Source organism: Girardinichthys multiradiatus, chromosome 11, assembly GCF_021462225.1.
Source record: "Girardinichthys multiradiatus isolate DD_20200921_A chromosome 11, DD_fGirMul_XY1, whole genome shotgun sequence".
In the NCBI taxonomy this organism is placed as follows: domain Eukaryota; kingdom Metazoa; phylum Chordata; class Actinopteri; order Cyprinodontiformes; family Goodeidae; genus Girardinichthys; species Girardinichthys multiradiatus.
In genome coordinates, this window is record NC_061804.1 from 29,969,039 (window position 1) to 29,992,136 (window position 23,098).

Sequence of the window (23,098 nt, forward strand, 5' to 3'; positions counted from 1 at the left end):
GGGAATTGGCAGGTACTGAACAGATTGTACTAAATAAATAAGACTCTGTAGCCCAGCTTTGCTTAGAATGATAGTCAGCTACTAGCCCTCTATTGCACAAAATATTACTTAGACATGGTAAAAAATGTTTTCCATGTGTTTGTTACTTAAAATAACCTAAATAACAGATATATTAAAAAAATTATTTAAATAAAAGTTTAGAGGGCGTCATTGGTAAATTGTTGCCATATGGCAACAATATGCAATCGTGGAAAGTACCGTAAAATCAACATTTTTGGCCAAAAACTCATTTTATTTTAAACAAGATTCAACAAATCCATTTCATACGTAGTGAAATGTTTAAACAAACATGTATAAAGTAAAAACAGTATACAATTTCAACAGTTATCTGAAATGTCTGGTAATAACAACCCAAAATCTGGAACATCATTCATTCATTCTGTTTCATTTCATTTCGTTGTTTTTGCTGTTTTATTTCATTCTCTTCAAGCCTCGTGAAAGTCAACAAAGCAGTTCCTCTCAGCAGTGAAGCAGAGGAAAACTGCTCACTTGGAGCTCTTGCTTCTCACAATGCCCTTGTATCCTGGGATTTTGCTTCTGTCCTTCTCAGATGCATGCAAGGGCCAGTGGTCGGTGCTGTCTCTGCAGACGGAATCTGGTGGGACAAAGCTTTGGGGCCCTCTTTTATTTTTCTCCACCACAACAGCTTGTGAAGGTCTCCTGGATTTTGAAGTCCAACAGTGGGAGATGGGCAACAGCGGAGATCTGGGACTGGCAGTCTCTTCTGTAAAGCAGCCATGCCTCTACCAGGGTCAAGTCAAGCATGTGGAATACAATGCAGTGGTACCATTTCTTGGACCGGATCTTGGTGCGATAGAGGACGATTAAGGAATCTAAAAGATCCACTCCCCCCATGCTCTTGTTGTAGACTGCCACTATATTGGGGCGCGAGACATGGACCACCTCTTTCTCTTTTTTGTCCCATCTCAGGACTTGTGTGGTGAGGTTTGCTGCCACAAATGTACTTAGGAGTGTCACATGACGGTTGTCAAAACATTTCACAGCCCAGAGGTTCACACCATCGCGAGTGGTGTTCATGTGTTCCTCGTCCTTTAGCTTTCATGGCACAATCATCCATAAATGTGCAGCCTGCAAGACGGCCCTGTCTCACAGTTCCGACACTATGGATCTTTTGTTTCTCCAGGAGTACCTGCAGGTCCACACTGCAGAACCAGTTGTCAAAAAACTATTTGTGTGAAATGTCGGTGGGGATAGCTGAGGCCAACTTCAGCACAATGTTTCCACTAGCACCAATATCAGGGAATCCAGGACAGAGTTGAATGGACGCTGTGTACACACAATGCCATGCTGGTCTGCTGATGAAGATCTTGTAGCCTTTGGCTTCCTTGGTACGTACTGCTTCAGTTGTCTCTTCCTCTTGAATGGCACAATCTGCTCATCAACACAGAGCATTTCATCCATGGCTATGCTCCTGAAGTTGTCATTAAGGACGTTGAGGACAGGTCTCACTTTGAACAGCTTATCGCCCCCTGGTACCTGATTGTTGTTGTCAGCAAAGTGGAGATGTATCTTTATATTTTCCCGATCTATTTAAACTCATGGTGCTTGCAACCATCTCCACCCTTGTTTGTGGGTTCCAGTACAACCTGGTTTTTGGCAAGACGTGGATAGACATGTAGAAGCACACGCCATTTCTGCAACAGTAACAATGAGGGGTCTGGTGACATCATGCTGCAATGCATATAGATTAGTTCGCCTTACAACTTCTTCGATTATTTCTCTGTGAAAAAGGTGGTGGAAGTAATCCACTGGTTCTGATATTCCATTGTGGCACAGGTGGAATGGTTCTCTTTATTCCGCCACTTCAGGCTTTTTGCCTTATGGAACTCCAGTATGTCATCCCTCCCTGCTTCATCTGTTGACATTAACAACACAAAGTTGTATTTTAAACTACAGCAATTGAAAGTATATGAAACATTTAGTTATTTTTTGTCTGTGTCACTCAGGCACAGAAACTAACTTACTCTCACATGCACACATGGCTCTGTGTGTGACTCTGAGCTGCCTCTACTCTCATTTTACAGATAATCTACAAAATACCTTGAACCACAATATATATATATATATATATATATATATATACATATATATATATATATATATATATATATATATATAATGGTTTCACCTTTAAAATATAAGCAAAAGTTGTTAACAAAATCTCAAGAGTAGTTTCGTGCTATGCAAGTAGGTGGGCCTCCATTAGGCCGAATGCAACCAGACATTTCCATATTTGTATACAGTTGCCATATGGCAACAAATGTATTTTAGCATTTTAGAAAAACCTTTTCATCTCAAAACTGAATTTAATGTTAAAAGATTAAAGTTTACTTACCTCAGAGAGTTATTAAAATTTTTTAATTGATGATAATTTTCCAAAATTCAGAATAAATGCAATCTTTTGGAGCCCCAGATTGATGATGTTCACATGTCAATCACCATGAGCAAAAAGGACTGGCAAACAGGATATCCTGGTCATGTGACCTCATACATTCCATTTCCATCAAAGTAAAAGCCTGCTTTTTACAACAAACTGTAAAAACATAAATTTTATATTACAGCTTTTTTAGAAAATTAACATAAAGCAATTGAGGCCATATGGGAAAATTATGCAATAGAGGGCTAGGGAAATAATAATCCTATTACTTTTTCAAAGGTCGTTTAGATGACTAGTCTATCTGATTTTCTCTGCATTTTCAGTACTAAAGGATCTTCTTGCAAGCTTAATTGTAACTGGAATTGGAGCTGAAGTATATACACTTGCAGTGTAAATTTGTCACATTTACAACCACCATCCCTAGTTATCCTCTGTAGAGCCATCATTTGCTACAAATACAGCTTCAAGTCTTTTGGGATATTTCTCTGCTAGCTTTGAATATCTAGTGACCATAAATTGTGGTCATTTTTCTTTGCAAAATAGCTCAAACTCAGTCAGGTTGGATGCATCTGTAAAATCAGCTTTCAGGTATTGCCACAGATTCACTGTTGGATTTAGGCCTGGACCATGACTTGACCTTTCAAACGCATAACTGTGCTTTGCATTGATCTATTAGCTCTAGCTGTATGTTTAGGGTCATTGTCTAGCTGGAAGGTGAACTTCCAACCAAGTGTTTGCAGGCTCTAACATGTTTTTATCCTGTATTCACCTATATGTATTAGGACCCACCATCTTCCAATCAACTCTGAACAGCTAAAAAAAAGACTCTTACGCAACATGATACTGCCACCGCCACAGTCAGGAAGGTAAGCTCCGGATTACCTTGCAGTGTTAGTAGCCTTCTATTAGTTTTGCATGTAGGGCAAAGTGTTTAATGTTGCTGTCAACTTGGCCTTCTTTTGCGTGTTTACTGTGTCCCCTACATGGACTGTAGCAGACTGCAAACCAATTCAACAATGGTTCTCTTCTTGCAACTCTTGCGTAAAAGCCAGATTTTTGGAGTGCACAGAACATATTTGTAGCCAGGTAGCCATGTCTTGGTAGGTTTGCAGAAGTGCCGTATTTATAGTTCTCCACAACTTTCTTCTTGACCTGTATGGGCTGTTCCTTGGTCTTCACGTTGCAGTCTGTTCTCTAAAGTTCTCTAACAAAATTCATAGGCCTCCACAGAACTGCTCCATTTACACTGAGATAAAATTACACACTGGCGATATCTATTTACTGACTTGGTAAATTTCCGCATTCAATTTGAAATCCTGCAACTAAGTTTTAGAATCTTGCATTGTCAAGCCCCTCATTACATTTCTGACCTGTTACAGCTTTACACTCCAACCCGCAGTCAGATTTTAGCTATTTAGATGTTGCTTGTGATCCCAAAAACTCAGTTTAATTAGTTGATCACTTCTTTTTAGTAGTAGTTAATGGTTTAAAAAATGGTTTAAAAACGTTGAATGGGGCATGGCAGTGGCGCAGTGGTAAAGTACGCGACTCATGAACGAAGGCTACAGTCCTCTACACAACTGTCACAGGCTTGAGTCCCAACTTGTTGACCTTTGCTGCATGTCTTTCCCCATCTCTCTCCACCCCTTTTCCTGTTGATCAGCTTGCAAATGAAAGGCCACTAGTGCCACAAAAGAAATAGTAGTTGAAGACCTTCCCTTTTAAACATGCTTTTACTTAGATAGGGTTTTACTATCTACTATTTTTTTCTTTTATTATTTGATTTAATTTCCACTGTCATTTTATGTATGATTCTGTTTTATGTATTTTATATTTTATTCTGAAGCAATTTTAATATTCCTTTGATTTATTTTTTTACATACATAAGTAGGTCACTTCTCGAAGCAATTTAGTGCACTGAAATTAATTTAGGCCTTTCGGAGTAAAGGGAGATGAGAACAAAGGCATGCCACACTTTGCAGATTTTCATTTGTTAAAAAAAAAAAAATAAAGCCAAACGTTTTTCTACCAGTACTTTTCTTCTTTTGCAGTACTTTGTGTTGGTAAAATCCCAGTTAAATACATTGAAGTTTGAGGTTGTAACATGAAAAAGTTTTAAATAGTTATAAGAGTGTGTACCTATGCAAAGCATCATATCTACTTTAAAACAATAAAATTCTTGCAAAAGCTGAATTTTTATTTATATTCTAATGATCGACTAATCTGCATCAGTAGCCAGTTAATGGTCAGCTTCCACCACACTCCGTGGACAAGAGGGTAATTAAGTTTGGATGTTTGCTAATTTCTTTCAAGCTTGCAATAAATCCTCTGTGGTCCCTACAACTCAAGATTTGCAGCCTTGAAATCAATCTATCCTGTCTTTTGAGACACAGTTCACCAAATCTTCTTTCATCTAAAAAATATCAAAAAATCCATCCTGCCCTAACTTTAAGGGCAAAACTCCTATTCATACTTTCATTGCCTCTGGAAGATCTGGAAATGCTCCAAAATATATAAAAAACCTTGCTCACTAGTTTCTCACCTGCAACAGTCCATGGTAACACATCACTCCAGCTCTCACTCACCTTCACTGGCTTTCAGTGAATTCTTGGATCAACTACAAAATTCCACTTCTCACCAACAAACGCCTCCTCAGCCTTTATCCTCTCTACTTTTTTGACCTGTTTACCTTTCCATCCCACCTCAGACCCTTAGGACTTGACTGCTTTGCATTCTTTACACCAGACTGAAAGCAGGTGTTAGGAATCTTTTGGAATGCTCTCCTTGTCCATTTTTGCAGCACCTATCCCTGGAAAATTCAAAGAAAAAATGCCTAAAATCTTACTTACTCACCAAGATATTAAATTATACTGTATGTAGTTTTTTTTTTTCAATTCTACTTCCAGGATTGACTTTTTACAGTATTTATTTTTCAAGTGTTCCGTTCTGACAGCTTAAGCAAACATATTGGTGGATCTTGCTGCCTTAACCATGTCAGGGCAGATTTTCTCTACAAAAGGGAGAATAGTGTAATTTTCCCAATTTTGCATGACAGACTTTATTTAATTAAATTAATGAAAACACATTTTTGTTAAGGCACTCAAGTGGGGATTTGTGGATACATGGAGACATAGAAATGACAGAAAGGGAGGAAAGATGTGGTTGAACAGAATAAAGGTGGGGGGTATGAAAGTCACAAAACCACTGATAGCTACATGACAAAATATATATACATATACCCATATACATACATACACATACACTCACACATACAGTTACACATGTACATACATACATATACTTGAACCTGCATATACCCGTGCCCACAAATACTTATACACACACACACACACACACACACACACACACACACACACACACACATTTGTACACAATCACTCATAAATTTGTACATGCATACATACATACATATACACATACAGAGGCATGTGCATGCACATATATACACATGTATATACAGTAAATATACCATTTATTTGCATTGAATTTCTGTACGCACAGACTCAGACCAGTGTTAAGCCATCAGTGCCTCTGGGGTAGACAGGATTTTTGTGTACATAATATTTTAGAACAATACTTGATATAATGATATATATAATTATATAATGGTAAAATAATTTCATAAATAACCAAAAAATAAACATTTTATGAGTTCACTTGCTTAAAAACTGTAATAATTAAAGGAAGGCTGTAAAATCAGCTTCCTTATGAGTTTTCTGTATGACATCTGCACCTTGCATATACTTTGAATTAGGTTAAAAAAAAACAATCAGAAATTCTTGTCTCCTGTCACTGGGTAGAGGTTTTCTACTATGGGGCTTTTCTGTTTCCTCATGTGAAAACATTTAGCTTTAAATTGAATAGAAGCATAAATTCTTGTTGACACTCTGATCTGTCAATCTTCTTTTGATATGCGAGAAGTGGGAGCTTTTTTCAGGAGCAGCACACTAGCCTTCTTCAGCTTAAGCTATACTAGCTGGCCTACTGACAGTTATCGTAGAGGGCCCAGCTGTCGCTGGTCAAAAATGTCCCAGAACACTGAAACTGGCATTTAGGGGATAGAAACTAACTGTTATTATTCTTCTCCTTTTATAAGACAATTAAACCACAAAAAGATATGTGCCGCTAGAATAGTTTCCATAGTATATGCTGTTCTTCAGAACAGGATTTGTTAGCCATTTTCCAGTTAGCATTTGGGGAAGGATGAACTTGGCTCACTAGGTACATCTCTGCTCAGGAGCTTCTGGTGATGGAAGAAAGATGTGGACTGAAGCTTCACAATGACATTTCGGATGGATTATAGACAGATCCATCCAAATTGACAAACCGGATTCTGTTTCAATACAGCATCTATTAGAGCATATAAAACTGAGTTTAGTGCCGGTTTTACAGCAGTAATTTTACAATGGTGTGTAGTAACATAGAATAGAATAGAATAGAATAGTCTTTATTGACATTGTACTGGGGGGTACAACAAAATTGAGGGTGCTCGCTCTGGGCTACCATACCAATTAAGGCAAAGTGAAGTTTGGGCTGGTTATGATTCGAGGGGCTGGGAGTGCTTATGGGACACGGTGAGTGAGTCTGTTTGTAGGGGTGGGGGTGGTGTCATTCAGGGAGGGGTGGTTATTGGAGACTGTGTGTGTGTGTGTGTGTGTGTGTGTGTGTGTGTGTGTGTGTGTGTCTGCTTGTTTGCAGTGCATATGGCCCAAGGGAAGAAGCTGTATGTCAGCCTGCTGGTGTGGGATTTTGTTGACCTGTAGTGCCTCCCAGAGGGCAACAAATCAAACAGGGGGTTGGCGGGGTGTGAGGGGTGACCTGGGCTGGCCTTTGTTCTCCTGAGGCAGCAGAACATGGTGATGTTTTCCAGGCTGGGCAGAGGGCAGCCGATGATCTTCTGGGTGGTATTTATGACCCAATGCACCACCGTCCTGTCCTCAGCTGTGGAGCCTGTGTACCACACAACCAGACAGTACGTCAGTACACTGTCCACCGAGGATTGATGGAACGTCATCAGCAGCTTGTGTCCAGATTGTTCTTCCTGAGGACATGCAGGAAGTGGAGCCACTGTTGGGCCTTCTTTATCAGGGCTCTGATATTGTTGGTCCAGGGATTGCCTGTGGAGATGAGGGTGCCCAGGAACCTGAAGGTGGTGAGCAGGGACGTGCACAGATAGACGCTAGGTGGTGCTAGAGCACCTGCCCTTTTATCCTTTGGAAAAAAAAGTGCCCTCCTAAAATCCCCCCCCCTCGCCAACACACATACGTGTCCCGCCTCGTGTGTCTCTCAACGGAGACGGGCTGCGTGCAGAGCGGAGAGGTGGATGTGTGCTGGTCCAGCTTACCTCTTCTCTCCTCCCTTCCGCCGTCAGATAGAGCCCTGCCCTGCCGACAGGCCGGCTAACCATCCAGGAACCAAACAAAACGAATATACTTGCTTCCTAAACTTTGGATTAAAAAATTTAAACTTCACCTGCCACCATTTTATCTAAACAGAACAGGTCAATCAATGGCATACCTTTACCTGCTATGTCTTCTATGGCTGCCACCAGGCGCCAGGTGAATGTCTACGATTTAACTCTTAGATTAAATTAGAAGAAAAAAATAAATTCAAATCTATCTCATAGATGCTGGTATTACATTTGCTATTATGGTCCATGATGACTTCTGTTTGACTCATGTTTTTTTTTTATTATTGCAAATACGGCCAAATGAGCTGGTTAACATTACAATTCATACACTACTAAAATGCCTTTAAGTTCAGTAAATGTGGTGCATGTAGGCTAAGTTGTATTTTCTACTTCTGTGTGTGTAAAAATGATGATGTGATCAGAATATTTTATTTTCTAAATAGCAGACATCTTATCAGTTCTCAGGACTTGTAATCTCATAAATGTTTATTCTCTAAGAATAATTTCTGTCATATATCACACTGGCTACATGCTGAAGTATAGATGATTCTTCTTATGATCATATTCTCTGCTGTTGGTTTCATTTTGACTATTAAGATTTTATAACTCATTTTCTGGGTATAGTTGATTTACGCTGTAGAATGATCACTGGTTACTCACATTTCTGAAGATAACTCATTTAGTGTGACCTAGCTGGTAAATTTGGCAATGTAACCTGCTATGCTACAACATACGGTTATTTGGTGCAGAAGATATTTTGTGATAAAAGTACAGAATTATATAGTCAAGACAAACACGTTGTGCTCAGTGTGTAAAAAGAAAAAAAATGAAGGATAACGTAAGTTTCTAATTTGACTCAGGAAGTTCAGGTTGTGAATCAGCAATCTAACTTTAAATCACTCTATGATAATTTTGTTGCCTTTTTAATTTAAAGAATTTTGTAAAATGCATTCTTGTTTTGAGTTTTTTTTCTTGGGTGGTCATTTCCCTACATCCCACAGGACAGTTTGTTTTGTGGGTGCTTAGTAATGCATATAAATTATGTTCATGTTGTGCCTGTTATAAATCTCACACTACAAACGCAACCAGCAACTCCATGTGCTGCAAAAGGTGCCCTTTTTTCCCCCTTGAGCACCTGCCCCCCAAAATGTCTGTGCACGCCACTGATGGTGAGCATTTCCACCTATTCTCTGTCTATGAAGAGGGGATTGTGGCCCTGTCTGATCTTCCTGAAGCCCATGATCAGTATTTTTGTTTTGTGGACATTCAGGGTCAGGTTGTTTCCTGAGCACCAGCGCGACAGTTCTTCCACCTCAGCCCTGTATGCCAACTTCTTTCTGTCACTGATGAGACCAAGCAGTGTTGTGTCATCCGCATATTTGATAATGTGGTTGGTTGGGTGGGTTGGAGAAAAGTCTTATGTGTACAGTAGAGGGCTCAAGACGTAACCTTGAGGGGAACCAGTGCTGAGTGTGATTGTGGAGTAGAGGTGTGGGCGGAGTCTCACAGCTTGTGGGCGGCCCGTCAGAAAGTTTTTGATCCAGTTGGTTGCAGATAGACAAGGGAGAAGGGTATCCCAAAGGGTCTGGGAGCATGTCACTGTCAGGAATATCAGGAAGTAATATCACTGTGACCTTACAGGTTGGATGATGCATGCCTGGAGTCAAACTGACAGAACATCGTCATAGAAGGATTTATTAATAATTTATACTGATATTCTGTACATTATTCATTAGATATACAAAGTAATCTGTCTGACTGAATATAAATATATGATCATTTAGTCATATGGATATGAAATCTAATGACAAATCAGGTATTGATATCATTGTGAAAATACAGGTTGGATGATGCATGCCTGAAGTCAAACTGACAGAAGAAAACTTCTGCTGTTATTTCATCCAAAATCTACCTGTGATAGCAGTCCTCACAGTGATTTCCTGTTTAGGAGAACACAACTTTGTTATACAAAATGAAAACATCTAAAGGTTAACATCAGTAGATAAAAAACGCTTCAAATAATTAGAAAATAATTTCTAGCTTCATATTAAGGTTTCTTTTATTGTAAAGAAACAATAATTTGCAGAAGAGCTGCAATAAATTGGATTGAAAAAATATAGATATTTCTATGTGATTCTATAGAATAAATTACAATGCTACCACATATTTACAATGGATTATGGTGAATTTCTGTACATTGACACTTACATTTATCTGAACAAATACAAGGTTTATTATGCTTTGAAAGCTGGTTTACCAAAAAAGTACAGCAACCCAAACCCCCACCTTTCCCCTCCCTCTCCAAAGGAATATGTAAAAAATAGGATTCTACAGTTCTCTATTGGGTAGCTTTGCTAGGTTTCTTACCTCTATGCCATCTGAATCATTGTGCATAGTGGCGAAATGAACTTTGTTTTGCTTTTGTGAACCATTTCTGTGTTGATTTTGACCATCTGTTTTGGATCATTATTCTGCTGAAAGACCCAAAACATAACATATTCGGTTCACTGGTGAAAGACTCCATGATGCCATGAAAGGTTTTTAAATGCCATTGAAAGATAAACGGACCCAAAGGATCACAGCTCCTCCCCCATACTCAGCTGTAGGCATGAGGTGCTTTTCAACATATTCATCCATGTCATTTTAACCTGGTGTTTCTGTTGTTGAAAAGCCCAATTTTAGTTTTGTATGACCAAATGCGTTTTTCTTGCATGCATCACAAAAAACTAACTCGCATGTACACTCACTGGCCACTTTATTAGGTACACCTGTCCTACTGCTTGTTAACACAAATTTCTAATCAGCCAATCACATGGTGGCAATTCAATGCATTTAGACATGTAGACATGGTCAAGACGATCTGCTGGAGTTCAAACCGAGCATCAGAATGGGGAAGAAAGGTGGTTTAAGTGACTTTGAACGTGGCATGGTTGTTAGTGCCAGATGGGCTGTTTTGTGTATTTCAGAAACTGCTGATGTACTGGGATTTTCACGCACTACCATCTCTATGGTTTACAGAGAATGGTCCGAAAAAGAGAAAATATCCAGTTCTGTGGGCGTAAATGCCTTGTTGATGCCAGAGGTGAGAGGAGAATGGCCAGACTTGTTTGAGCTGATAGAAAGGCAACAGTAACTCAAATAACCACTCGTTACAACCAAGGCATGCAGACGAACATCACTGAATGCACAACACCTTGAGGCGGATGGGCTACAGCAGCAGAAGACCACGCCGGGTGCCTCTACTGTCAGCTAAGAACAGGAAACAGAGGTTACAATTACCACAGCCTCAGCAAATTCTGACAATAGAAGATTGGAAATAGTTGCCTGGTCTGATGAGTCTCAATTTCTGCTGTGACATTCGAGGGTAGGCTCAGAATTTGGCATCAACAACATGAAAGCATGGATCCATCTTGCCTTGCATCAACGGTTCAGGCTGGTGGTGGTGGTGTAATGGTGTGGGGGATATTTTCTTGGCTCACTTTGGGCCCCTTAGTACTAACTAAGCATCGTGTCAACGCCACAGCCTACCTGAGTATTGTTGCTCTCCATGTCCATCCCTTTATGACCACAATGTACCCATCTTCTGATGGTTACTTCCAGGTGGATAACGCGCCATGTCATAAAGCACGAATCATCTCAGACTGGTTTCTTGAACATGACAATGAGTTCACTGTACTCAAATGGCTTCCACAGTTAACAGATCTCAATCCAATAGAGCACCTTTGGGATGCGGTGGAACGGGTGATTCGCATCATGGATGTACAGCTGACAAATCTGCAGCACCTGTGTGATGCTATCATGTCAATATGGACCAAACTCTCTGAGGAATGTTTCCAGTACCTTGTTGAATATATGCTACAAAGGATTAAGGCAGTTCTGAAGGCAAAAGGGGATCCAACCCGGTTCTAGCAAGGTGTACCTAATAAAGCAGCCGATGAGTGTAGATAGTATCTAATGGTAGGAATAAGAAAGGGGTGACCTTAAAAACGCCACACTTTGCTGCAGTTATCTATGAGCTTTAGAAATTGTCCCTTCCTATTGCCCTTACTGTTTGTGGTCAAGCATATTTTTTCTTGTGCTCATTTACTGACTTATAAAGATCAAAACATTGCCTTAGTATAATGTTCTCTTGTCTGGCATCTCTCAGACAATACATATATCTAAGGTGAATAGAAAGTCATGAATTACAAATATAGTTCCTATACACTTCATCAATGTAAATGAAATGATCAATGGAAAAAAAAAACACACAATTGAATTAAACCTTCTTCAGTTGCACTTACTTCATTTTACTGCAAGTTAGAGATTGGACTTTCTTCTTATTTTTTCAGCATGAGATTATGCTTCAACATTTAAAGATGAATTCATTCAAAAGCTTTTTATCTATATCAAAGGTGCAAATAAAAGTGGAGGTTGCTGTGTCAAAACTAATATATTAAAGTTGTTCTCCAACTTGGATGCTGTTTATTTACATTTAGAATGAATGCTTCTCTATAAGGTGCCTGCTCTAAACTTCTGTAAGGGTCTGTTATTGATCCACTATAAATTTAAACCACTTTAGGGCAATTTAGGGCAGCAGTAAAGTCATTAAGAAATGTTTTTTTTTGTTTGTTTGTTTCCAAGACTTAACTAAAATAAAACAGTAAAGCGTTCAGCATCTCATTTAAAAATAGAATTGCTGATGATACCATCATCTGTGTCAAAGGCTTGTTCATAGTTAGAGATGATTTTGTTTTTCTTTCCAAAGGTGGAGAAGGTGTTATAAACATCCAGGTCTCCTCTGGGCATTAGCTTCAGTGTGCTGTGGCCAGACATGGTGCCGGGAATATACACGTTGTGCTGATAATCTGCTGCCTCGGAATGAGGCTGAGTTTGCTTTGGAGTCCATGAGTAGTTAGGAGCTGCTCTCTCTTGAAGAGATCTCTTGCAGTCTGTGTAAAATGTACATACATTAGTCTATATCAGGGTGGTATTTATGAAATGAGCTTATTTATAAATATACTTTACTTGATCTGGACACAGTGGTTTTTAAAAGCATCTTCTTAATTCATCTTTTTAGCGAATAATGCTCCTCGAGGGGAATGCAATAATTCTCATACTGAAGCAACAAAATCCCCCCCTGCTTTTGGGATTTGGCACATATCTACTTTATGGTTTATCATTTCACATCTTAGACAAAATCCCTCTGGAACAGACACAGGGAATAGCTTATGCTGAAGAATACTAGTCTAGAACTGGACTTACCGTTCATTTGGTTTCCCCAGGTCCAGTATTGTGGTGCCACTGAGAAACTATCTAGGTCACACTTTGGCTGCCATGAAAGAGTTCCATCCATATTAGCTGGGCTATATCTAAAAAAAAAAGAAAAAGATGAAGTATTAACTTATATTCGACATGTTCCATGTTGCAAACTATGTCTGAACATCTAAACAAATTCACCTTTTGTAAGCTGAGTTATGCTGGTTCTTGGTCCACGTCAAGTTCTTGTGGGAATGTTTGATCTGCACAGAAAAAAATGAAAACACTTTGTAAATCACAAAAAGCAATGAAATAAATAGTTTAGAAAGGAAAGCTATAATAAATGAATTAATGACTCAATCAATTACTTCAATTAATAAGTAAATAAATAGCTGACTTTAACAGAGAGAAATTAAAGCTGAAATGAACAGCTGAATAGTTCTTCAACCTATTGCTTTTGTCCTGCATTTGCATTATGTCAAATTTATGTTATTTCCTTACTTTAGTTCAGTTCATTTATTGGTGCTTCTATCATGCACCTTCAGATTATACAGGACTGAGAAACCATTCTCCATGGATGATGGTGTGTTCTGGGTCACTCTTAGAAAACTGATAATGTGTTTCCTGCTTTTGTGATATTTTTACACATGTCTCAAACATCATTAAGTGCAATGCAAGAAGTATGAAAAAAAGTGTCTACCTAGAATGCTAAAAATATAATCGTTGAAAGGAACCCTTTGAAATTATTAATACCCCCTGATTTTCTGTCCTTTTCTATCAAGTTAAAAACCACAAAAAAAAAAACGTCTTTTATTTGAATTTTATGTCACAGACTTACACAAAGGCCCTGGTCTTCAAAGATCCCAAATAGGGGATGCTAAATTTCGTGTACGAAAAAGAAATTGCACGTGCAATAATGTTGCGTGCGATTTCCAAAGATTGTGTATGCAATGGATTACATGTTCAAAAGAGATGCAGAGCACCCTATTTAAATGAGGAAATTGCATGTGCTACTGCCTGGCTGCTATTGCCTCCTGTAGAACAAAAGGGAAAGAGAACAAAAGCTGTGGTGAAACATGCCATGGTTGTTGCGCTGCATTATTATGAATGATCCAGTTGCTGATTTTTTGCTTTCTTTCCCATTGTGCTCCTGCTTTTCTGGGCTGTTACAGTTAGTTAACTTTTGTCATCGCTATTCACAGCAGCAGGTTTGTCATTGTAGCCTCTGCCCTGATGAGATTATTTCTACTCTCTGTTCAATTGCGCAGGGCACTACTGAGTGCGTAATTGCGCATACAGGAGCTGAGTTTGAAGTTGTTCTGCAAACAGATGCTTTATATTTGGGGTTCTAATGGACCTAGTAAGGCAATAACTACATTCTGCTTCACATTTTATAAAAAAAACACTGGATTACAGGCCATTGCGCAGGAGGGCAGAGCTTTGTCCAGAGTAGCGGGTGCCCTCCGCCATCGGTCCGCACGCGGGGCAGCTGGTCTGGGCACACAGGAGCGTGCACAGCTTGTTTATTGTGTTGCTCAACTTAACTCACATCGGTTGCAGATTACAAATTGGCTAATCAGTATTAACAATAAAAGAGACATGTCTGTTCAATTATTTATTAGAGGTTTGTCTCCCTTGAATTTTTTATTCTTTTCAGAGACTCACCATGTTCTTTTTGGGTTGAGAGTATATGTTTGAAGAGTGCTGAGTTTATCATAAACACCTGCAATATTTAACCCTGAATGCCACCACTGTTTCATTGAGTGGATGTAGTACTCCTATTACTATACAGTGTAAGTTTTTTGCAACACATAATCTTTTTAACCTATGTTAAAAAAGGAAAACGTTCAGAAAAGGAAAAGGGGAAAACGGAAAGCATACACACCTTATTTTGATTTGCCACATAGAATCCCATTAAAATACCAAATAGTTTGTGGTTGTAACACAAATGTGGGCCATGAATACTATTTTATGAAACCCTGTGTATTGACTCCCCATGTTTTTCATGATGTTTACCTCATTAGGGGTCGCTGCTCTGTTGTTGGACAGCTCATTGCGCTCCAGCGTGCTCCAGCCTGAGGTCAGGTAATCCGTGCTCTTTGTGTTGTTCTGCTGAACAGACAGAACTGGACTGCATGGCTTAAGAAACATGAAGTCACTTTTGGAGAATTCCGGAGTCAGGCACATTTTGTAGCAGTACACCTGCGGGTGCGCGCCGCTGCTGCTCGACTCTGTGCAGCCTGACGCGCCTGCTGCGGACATGCGGACGTTCAGGTTGGACTTTTTGAAAACCTCTGTGGTTGTGGTAGTGTTGTTGGAGGAGGAGAGCTGTGACTGAGAGCAACAGCCGCAGAAGTTGCTGATGGAGGGGAAGCTGGCCGTCTTGCTGGGCACTCTGCCCTTCAGTCTCCTCGCTGCAGCGAGGACGATGATGGCCAGCAGGAACGTGAAAGAGACTGCACCAAGAGCTATGATTAAGTACAGGGTGAAGCTGGAGCTGTGATGCGGGCTCTGTGGCAGGTCACCCAAATCAGGCTGTAAATCTGGCAGGCTGTCAACTACTGACAAAATGATGGAAACTGTGGCCGAGAGGGGCGGCTGACCATTGTCCTTCACCAGAATTACCAGCCTATGCCTGGTGGGCTCTTTCTCCTCTATCTGGCGCATCGTCCTGATCTCGCCTGTGTACAGAGCTACGCTGAACAAGCTGGAGTCTGTTGCTTGAAGCATCTGGTAAAACAGACGGGAGTTCTGACCTGCGTCCGCATCTATCGCGTTGATTTTAGCCACCAGGTAACCTGCATCCACTGATCTGGGCACGTTTTCATTCGGTGTCGTGCCGTTCTGCTTAACGGGGGACACGATCAGGGGCGCGTTGTCGTTTTGATCCAAGATAAAGATGCTCACTGAGACGTTGCTACTCAGAGGGGGAAATCCCGCGTCCTGAGCCTGGACTGTGACCTGGAAGTTTTTAAGCTGTTCGTGATCGAAGGAGCGCAGTGCATAAATGTTACCGCTGTCCGAGTTTATGGACACATATGTGGATACAGGCATTCCCTGTACCCCCCCTTCTAGTATAGAATATGATAAATACGCATTCTGACCTGAGTCTGGATCCGTTGCAGTGACGGAGCAGATGGACGCTCCTGGTGCGTTATTCTCAGTCAGATAAACCGTATAGGAGGGCTGTTTGAAATGAGGCGTATTATCATTCACATCAGACACCTGGACGAGGATTGTTTTCCTTGTAAATAAAGGAGGAGAACCCATATCTCTTGCAGTGACAGTAATGTTATAATCTGCCACCGCCTCTCTGTCCAGAAAGTCTGAGGTCACTAAAGTGTAGTAGTTCTTGAAAGAGGAGTGGAGCTGGAACGGGATGTGATTCGGGATCTCGCAGTCCACGTTCCCATTTTCCCCCGAGTCTTTATCCATCACACTGATGACGGCTATCACCGTCCCGGGGGGCGCGTCCTCCTGCACAGGTGTGGACACTGACGTCAAGATCACCTCTGGCATGTTGTCATTCTTATCCAGGACGTTCACAAGCACTTTGCAGTGCACCGCCACGGCGGATGGACCCTTATCTTTCGCCTGCACGTAAATTTCGTGCATCCTCGCTTTTTCATAGTCGATCACGCCTTTCACTTTTATTTCTCCCGTGCGTGGGTCCACGCTAAAAAGCTGGCGCACCTTTAAGGGAGCGTGGCCGCTGAAGGAGTAAGCAATGTCTGCGTTCGGACCCTCGTCTTGGTCTGAGGCGTTGAGATTTATTACTACCGTACCTTTTGGTGCGTTTTCCGCTAGCCTCACTCTGTAAAACGACTGATCGAACACCGGCGCGTTGTCGTTGGCGTCCAGAACCGTAGTGCAGATTTGCGCAGTGCCTGACCTCTCAGGCAAGCCTCCGTCCACCGCTGTCAGCACCATCTGATGCGCGCTCTGCTGCTCCCTGTCCAGCGGTGATTGCAGGACCAGCTCTGCAAATTTGCTCCCGTCGCTGCGCGTTTGGATGTCCAATTGGAAGTGGTCGTTTACACTCAGCAGGTAGGAGCGCAGCGCGTTGGATCCTACGTCCAGGTCCTGCGCGCTCTCCAGAGGGAAACGCGATCCGGGCGCAGCAGATTCAGAAATGTCCAGGTTGATCTCGGTCCATGGGAAGCTGGGGGAGTTATCATTCACATCCAGAATTTCGATCTCCACTCTATACAGCTCCAGTGGGTTTTCTATCACAACTTGCAGGTGGAAGGAACAGGACAAACTCTGTTCGCACAGTTCTTCTCGATCGACTCTCTCATTGACAAACAGGACACCATTCTCCAAATTGACCTCCACGTATTGCTTCTTGGAGCCGGACACTATCCGGAATCTGCGCATGGACAGTTTGTCCAGATCCAAGCCCAGGTCCTCCGCGATGTTGCCCACAAAAGCTCCGTGCTCCAGCTCCTCTGGGATGGAGTAGCGGATCTGTCCCCACGCTTCATCAAGGAAAAATGTGAACAGCCCCAAATGGCACAGGAGCCATTTCAAGCACAATTCACTCTTGGTGCCCATTGGTTCTCGGAAGCAAAAGAGATGCACCAGAATAAAGTCAAAAGTGTGCAGAAGTTTAAATCAGTGTGACTGGAGCAGCGCCCTCGTTTCTGACAGAAAGGGGAAAGAGGAGAGACGCGCAGGGGGAGCGAGTATAGCTCCTCTGCGTGCCTGCGTGTGCGCGCTTTTGTTATTGGCCCCACTGTTTCAATACGTGGGGGAAAACGACATCTGCTCGGATAATCTCGCCGCCTACTAGCTTCATCAAATTCGTGTCACGGTAGTTGGGCTTTGACTGCAGGACAAAAATACTACATTTAGTTTTATTATTGGAGTTTTTCATCATTTTATCTTAACACCGATATTGAAACAGAATACGACAAGTTACTCAAACTTGAGAGATGTTGCAGGTCAGGACGGTTGAAATGTTCTAATAAACCTATAACACTGCAGAGCTCGGAAAATTCATGGAATTATAGAGCCTCAAAATATCCAAACCAATTGAAGTTTTGCACATTTTGTGGTAATACATCCACAAACGTGATTTTATTTTATTATAGTATCATGTGATATACTACAAAGCAGTCCATACATTTTGCAGGGGGGAAGAACATGATAAATGTTATAAAATTATTTTACAAATAGAAATCTACAAAGTGTGGCAAGTATTCGTGTTCGGCCTCTATGGATTATTATTTTTTTAAATCAGCTTTTGCAGTAGATTTTCATGTTGAGACTTGTAAAATAGTTGAAGATCAGGTAGATTGGATGAAAAGTGTATGCAAATGTCACATTTTAAGACTTGCAACACATTCTTTATTGGATTCAGACCTGAACATTGACTGAACATTGATTGACATATGAAAATGCTTTGATCTAACCTATTGGAAATTGTTGTATGTCTTCCCAAGCCTCAAACCTTTTGCAATTGCTGGTGTTCGTTAAGTATTGCCCTGTATTTAGTTCCCTCCATCTTTCCTTCAACTCTGACCAGCTACCCAGTCCCTCCTGAACAAAAGCATCCCTACAGCATTATGCTGCCACTACCATGTTTTGCCATTGGGATTGTGTTTTCATGATGATGTGCAGTGTTTTCATGCAAGTCACAAAGTTAATCTTATGTCTTATCTGGCCAGAGCCCCTTCTTCTACATCTGTGTGTATTGTCAGATGATTCTTCTACCAAAGCTGTGGATCTCTGCAGCTCCTGCAGTGGTCCCACGGGGTTTTTGGCTGATTCTCTGATTGATGCTATCCTTGCCCGGCCTGTTATGTTAGGTAGACAACCAAGTCTTTAAAGTTGTGGCATAATTATCAGAGGATGGATTGAAAAGTGATCTGTACAATGTTTAAATATTGGTATATTGTTTCATAACCAAGCCCTGCTTAACACTTCTCCACAGCTGTCTCTCTGATCTGTCTGCTGTGTTCTTTGGTCTTCATGATGCTGTTTGTTCACAAATTTTCTCCTTTGCTTTTGAAGTCTCTAATTTGCAAAAGAAAAAAAAAAGAAAAAAAAAACATGCATTCTTTGCATTGCACTTCACAATTAACCAATTTATACATGTCTATTGCATAAAATCCAAATAAAATACACTGAGGTTTTTGGTGTTGATGTGATGAAATGTTCCAGTTGTGTAAGTATCTTTGCAAGATGTTGCATATGAGTAAATTTATGGTTGTTAGGTAATGGGATAAAGAAATAAGAGTTCCTTTTGCAACTTTATACATAAGGCAAAAGAGTTGGCAAAGTCACAATTAAACTCATTTTAAATCCCTGTGTGTCAATGCTTTGTTAGGTGTTATGCTGCAAGTCCTAAATGTGTAAATCTGACAGTAGGAACACCCTCAGAATCAACATAATTTGCAAAGTCTGGCATAAATTGCTACAATTTTAGCTTGTATTTTTCCTTTTCTATTGACCTCCATATTTCAGTGCATTGGCAATGAAACAGAGTACTATTTGCTTTTTCTCTTTTTTTTTTCCTGTGCTCCATCCGTTTGCTCCAAAAATCCATTTCTCCTGGTTTAAAAAGTGAAAACTCAATCTGTCTGCACAAATGAAACAACAGCAGATGGTGAGGTTTTCCACGGGCTCATGCTCTTTTTAATTAATGGAATGGAGATTAGAGGGCATTTTCCCTGGATCATTAGTTAACAGAGGAATTAAGACATTTTGTGAGGAATAATCCCAGGGCTATCCATGTGATGCACATGTGTTTTTTTCTCCTTCTCTCTCTGGTCATGTTGACCTGCTTTTCGAAGCCTAAGTGCACGGCATCACTTACGCAGTAAGTGGCTGGGATAAGGGGACACAACCACCACATTTAGGGATAAAAACTACAAAAGAGATTATCTTTCTGTCGCTGCCCCTCTGTTAAGCTCTCTCTCCTATGTACTCATTCTGGTGATCTCTATGCCTAACTCAAAGGCAAAAGTAGACTATCAATCCCTTTGTCTTTAAATACACTTTAAATCTAAAACCACAGGATTTATATAGGTTAGTCCATATTTTCGAGCTTTTAACACAAATGCATTCTCTCTATAAGACGATACCTCTCACATTCATTGAGGATATAATTACTTTGCATTCTATTTATCCTATTTCTAAACACTGCATTGTTCTCCTTGTCTTTTTCCCTACAAACTAAACAACACATTTACAGTGCCTTGCAAAAGAATTGACACCTCTTTGACTTTTGACCAATTTCTCACATTACAATCAGAAACCTAAATGTATTTTATTTGAATTCTATGTGATAAACATAGAAATCTCCAGCAGTCTATGGGCAAGAGGCAGGGTACATGGTTTGCAATTTTTTTCAAAACATAAAATTTGTAAAGCGTGGCCTGCATTTGTATTCAGCCCAATGAGTCATTACTTTGTAGAGCCAACATCTAGTGCAATTACCTGTGCAGGTCTCTGGTGTATGTCTCAAACAGCGTTGTTTATTATGAGAATGGAAATTTGGCTAATTCTTCTTTGGGAAACAGAACAAGCTTGGTCTGTTTGGATGAAGATTGTTGAAGAGCTGGAGAGCAATTCTCAAGTTTTGCTACAGATTTTAAATAGTATTTTGAATTGTCTGGACTTTGACTCAAAAATTAATATGTATTGATCTAATCCTCTCTTTGTAGCTTTGGAGTATGTTTGGAATCATTGTCATGCTGGAAGGTGAACCTCTTCCCCAGTCTTAAGGCTTTTATAGCATATTGCTGTGTATTTACAGTTAAGCCCACAATTAGTAGAGATATTATTAAATCAATTTAAAAGAAGTTTGTGTTTTGTAAAAAAAATGTCTGTTTTTATTTGCATTTCATCAAAAAAATGGCATATTGAAAATTATTCATGCCCATCTAAATAACCAATTGCGTTGCAGTGGTCAAACCCTTCTTATAATTGCTGACTAGATTTTGACATGTTTCCACTTGTATTTTGGTGATTTATGTTTTTAAGTGTTTGAGGTTGGAAGGAACTCTTTACCATCACCCTAATTTTTAGCTCCATACACAGATTCTCTATCAAATTAAAATCTGCTCTCTGGTTGGGCCACTCCAAAAGGTTAATATTATTCACAGTCAAAAGAAACACTCTAGTAAAATTAAAAGATTAATTCAAACCTAAATATGCTAGAGGCAAGAATGATTTTGGTCTTAACTTTATCTCCACCCGTCTTTCCTTCAGCTTTGACCTGCTCTGCCGTGCCTGCTGCAGGAAAGCATACCCACATCACAATGCTGACATCATCACCATGTTACATCATGGGGGATGTGCGTTCAGGGTGATGTGCTGTGTGCGTCTTCCACCGTAGTGCAAATTGTATGAATGTTTGCTGTGTCCCCTGCACCTCAGGATTTCTCTTGGTTTTCCTTCAAGAGTGGCTTTCTTCTTTCCACTCTTCCATGAAGGCAGTGTTTCATGAGTGCATGCCTAATGGCTGTCCTGTCAATAGATTCTCCCACCTGGACTGTGGATCTCTCAGCTCCTCTAGAGTCAGCATTGGCCTCTTGGCTGCTTCTATGATGAATGCTGTCTTTGCCAGACTTGTCTGGTTAGATGTTAGATTTGCAGTTGTCCCATCCTGTTTCCATTTTTACATGATGAATTGAACAAAGCTCTTTGTTATGTCCAAAGGTTGGAGTTTTAAAACCTAACCTTGCTTTCACCACAACTATCTGCCTGACCTGTCTGCTGTGTTCCTTGGTCTTCATGATGCTGTTTGTTCACTAATGTTCTCTAGGAAACCTCTGGGGCCCTTCACTGAAACACAGGTTTTACACTGAGATCAAATTACCTACAGGTGGACTCTGTTTACAAATTAGGTAACTTCTGTAGGAGACTGGTTGCTTTTCATTCTTTTTAGAGTTGTCAGAGTAAAGTGGGCTGAATATAAATGTATGACACATGATTTTTATTGTACTCCTACTCGTCGTCTTCCGCTTTATCCGGGACCCGGTCGCAGGGGCAGTAGACTCAACATAGATGCCCAGAAATCCCTCTCCCCAGATACCTTCTCCAGCTCCTCCATAGTCCCTCCAGCGTGTCCTGGGCCGTCCAAATCTGTCCGGCTTTCTTCTCTTCCAGCGGATCCAACTCACCACCAGGTGGTGATCAGTGGACAGCTCAGCCCCTCTCTTCACCTGAGTGTCCAAAACATGCGGCCGAAGGTCTGACGATGCAACAACAAAGTTGGTCATCGACATCCTGCCTAGGGTGTCCTGGTGCCAAGTGCACTGATAGACAACGTTATGCTTGAACATGGTGTTCATTATGGACAGTCCGTGACTATCACAGAAATCCAATAATGAAACACCACTCGGATTCAGATCGGGGAGGCCATTCCTCCCGATCACGCCTCTCCAGGTCGTTTCCCACATGGGCGTTGAAGTCCCCCAGCAGAATAATGGAGTCCCCGGGAGGGGCACTATCCAGTACCCCCAACAGGGACGCCAAGAAGGCCGGGTACTCTGCACTACCACCCGGCCCGTTGGCCGAAACGACAGTCAGAGACTTGTCCCCAACCCGAAGGCGCAGGGATGCGACCCTCTCATCCACTGGAGTAAACCCCAGCACGAGACAGCTGAGCTGGGGGGCAAAAAGCAAACCGACCCCAGCTCGCTGCCTCTTTCCATGGGCCACTCCAGTGTAGAAGAGAGTCCAGCCTCTCTCGAGGTGATGGGTTCCAGAGCCCATGCTGTGCGTAGAGGCGAGCCCGACTATTTCTAGTCGATATCTCTCAAACCTCCCGCACAAGCTCAGGCTCCTTCCCCCCCCAGTGAGGTAACATTCCACGTCCTTAGAGCCAGCCCAAGCATCCGGGGATTGGGCCGCCAAGGTCTCCACCTTCGTCCGCTGCCCAATCCCCTTTGCACCAGTCCCTCACGGTTCCCTCTGCAGGTGATGGGCCCACTGGGGGATGGCTTCGCGTCTCTCCTTCA

At 41.2% G+C, this 23,098-nt stretch overlaps 1 protein-coding gene and 1 long non-coding RNA gene across 2 annotated transcripts; both read right to left on the reverse strand.

Annotated features, from left to right (window-relative positions):
* Positions 1–271: 271 nt before the first annotated feature.
* Positions 272–2,554, reverse strand: LOC124876720. The gene is made up of 2 exons (XR_007040355.1): positions 2,417–2,554; positions 272–1,936 (listed from the first exon to the last, which is right to left on the reverse strand). It is a non-coding gene; the product is annotated as an uncharacterized LOC124876720 (long non-coding RNA).
* Positions 2,555–11,706: 9,152 nt separating this feature from the next.
* Positions 11,707–19,470, reverse strand: LOC124875931 (protocadherin-10-like). The gene is made up of 4 exons (XM_047378362.1): positions 15,144–19,470; positions 13,329–13,390; positions 13,134–13,240; positions 11,707–12,820 (listed from the first exon to the last, which is right to left on the reverse strand). The coding sequence occupies exons 1-4, from the start codon at positions 17,679–17,681 to the stop codon at positions 12,549–12,551; spliced, it is 2,979 nt and encodes a 992-aa protein (XP_047234318.1). The 5' UTR covers positions 17,682–19,470; the 3' UTR covers positions 11,707–12,548.
* Positions 19,471–23,098: the final 3,628 nt, after the last annotated feature.

What these genes read in the sequence shown, in the direction of transcription:
- LOC124875931 (XM_047378362.1), bottom strand. Translation starts at nt 17,681, where the DNA reads ATGGGCACCAAGAGTGAATTGTGCTTGAAATGGCTCCTGTGCCATTTG. An exon ending in CATAACTCAGCTTACAAAAG is followed by an intron (nt 13,241 to 13,328) that starts GTGAATTTGTTT and finishes TTTTTTTTTTAG; the next exon opens with ATATAGCCCAGCTAATATGG. An exon ending in CTGGGGAAACCAAATGAACG is followed by an intron (nt 12,821 to 13,133) that starts GTAAGTCCAGTT and finishes CATTTTACACAG; the next exon opens with ACTGCAAGAGATCTCTTCAA.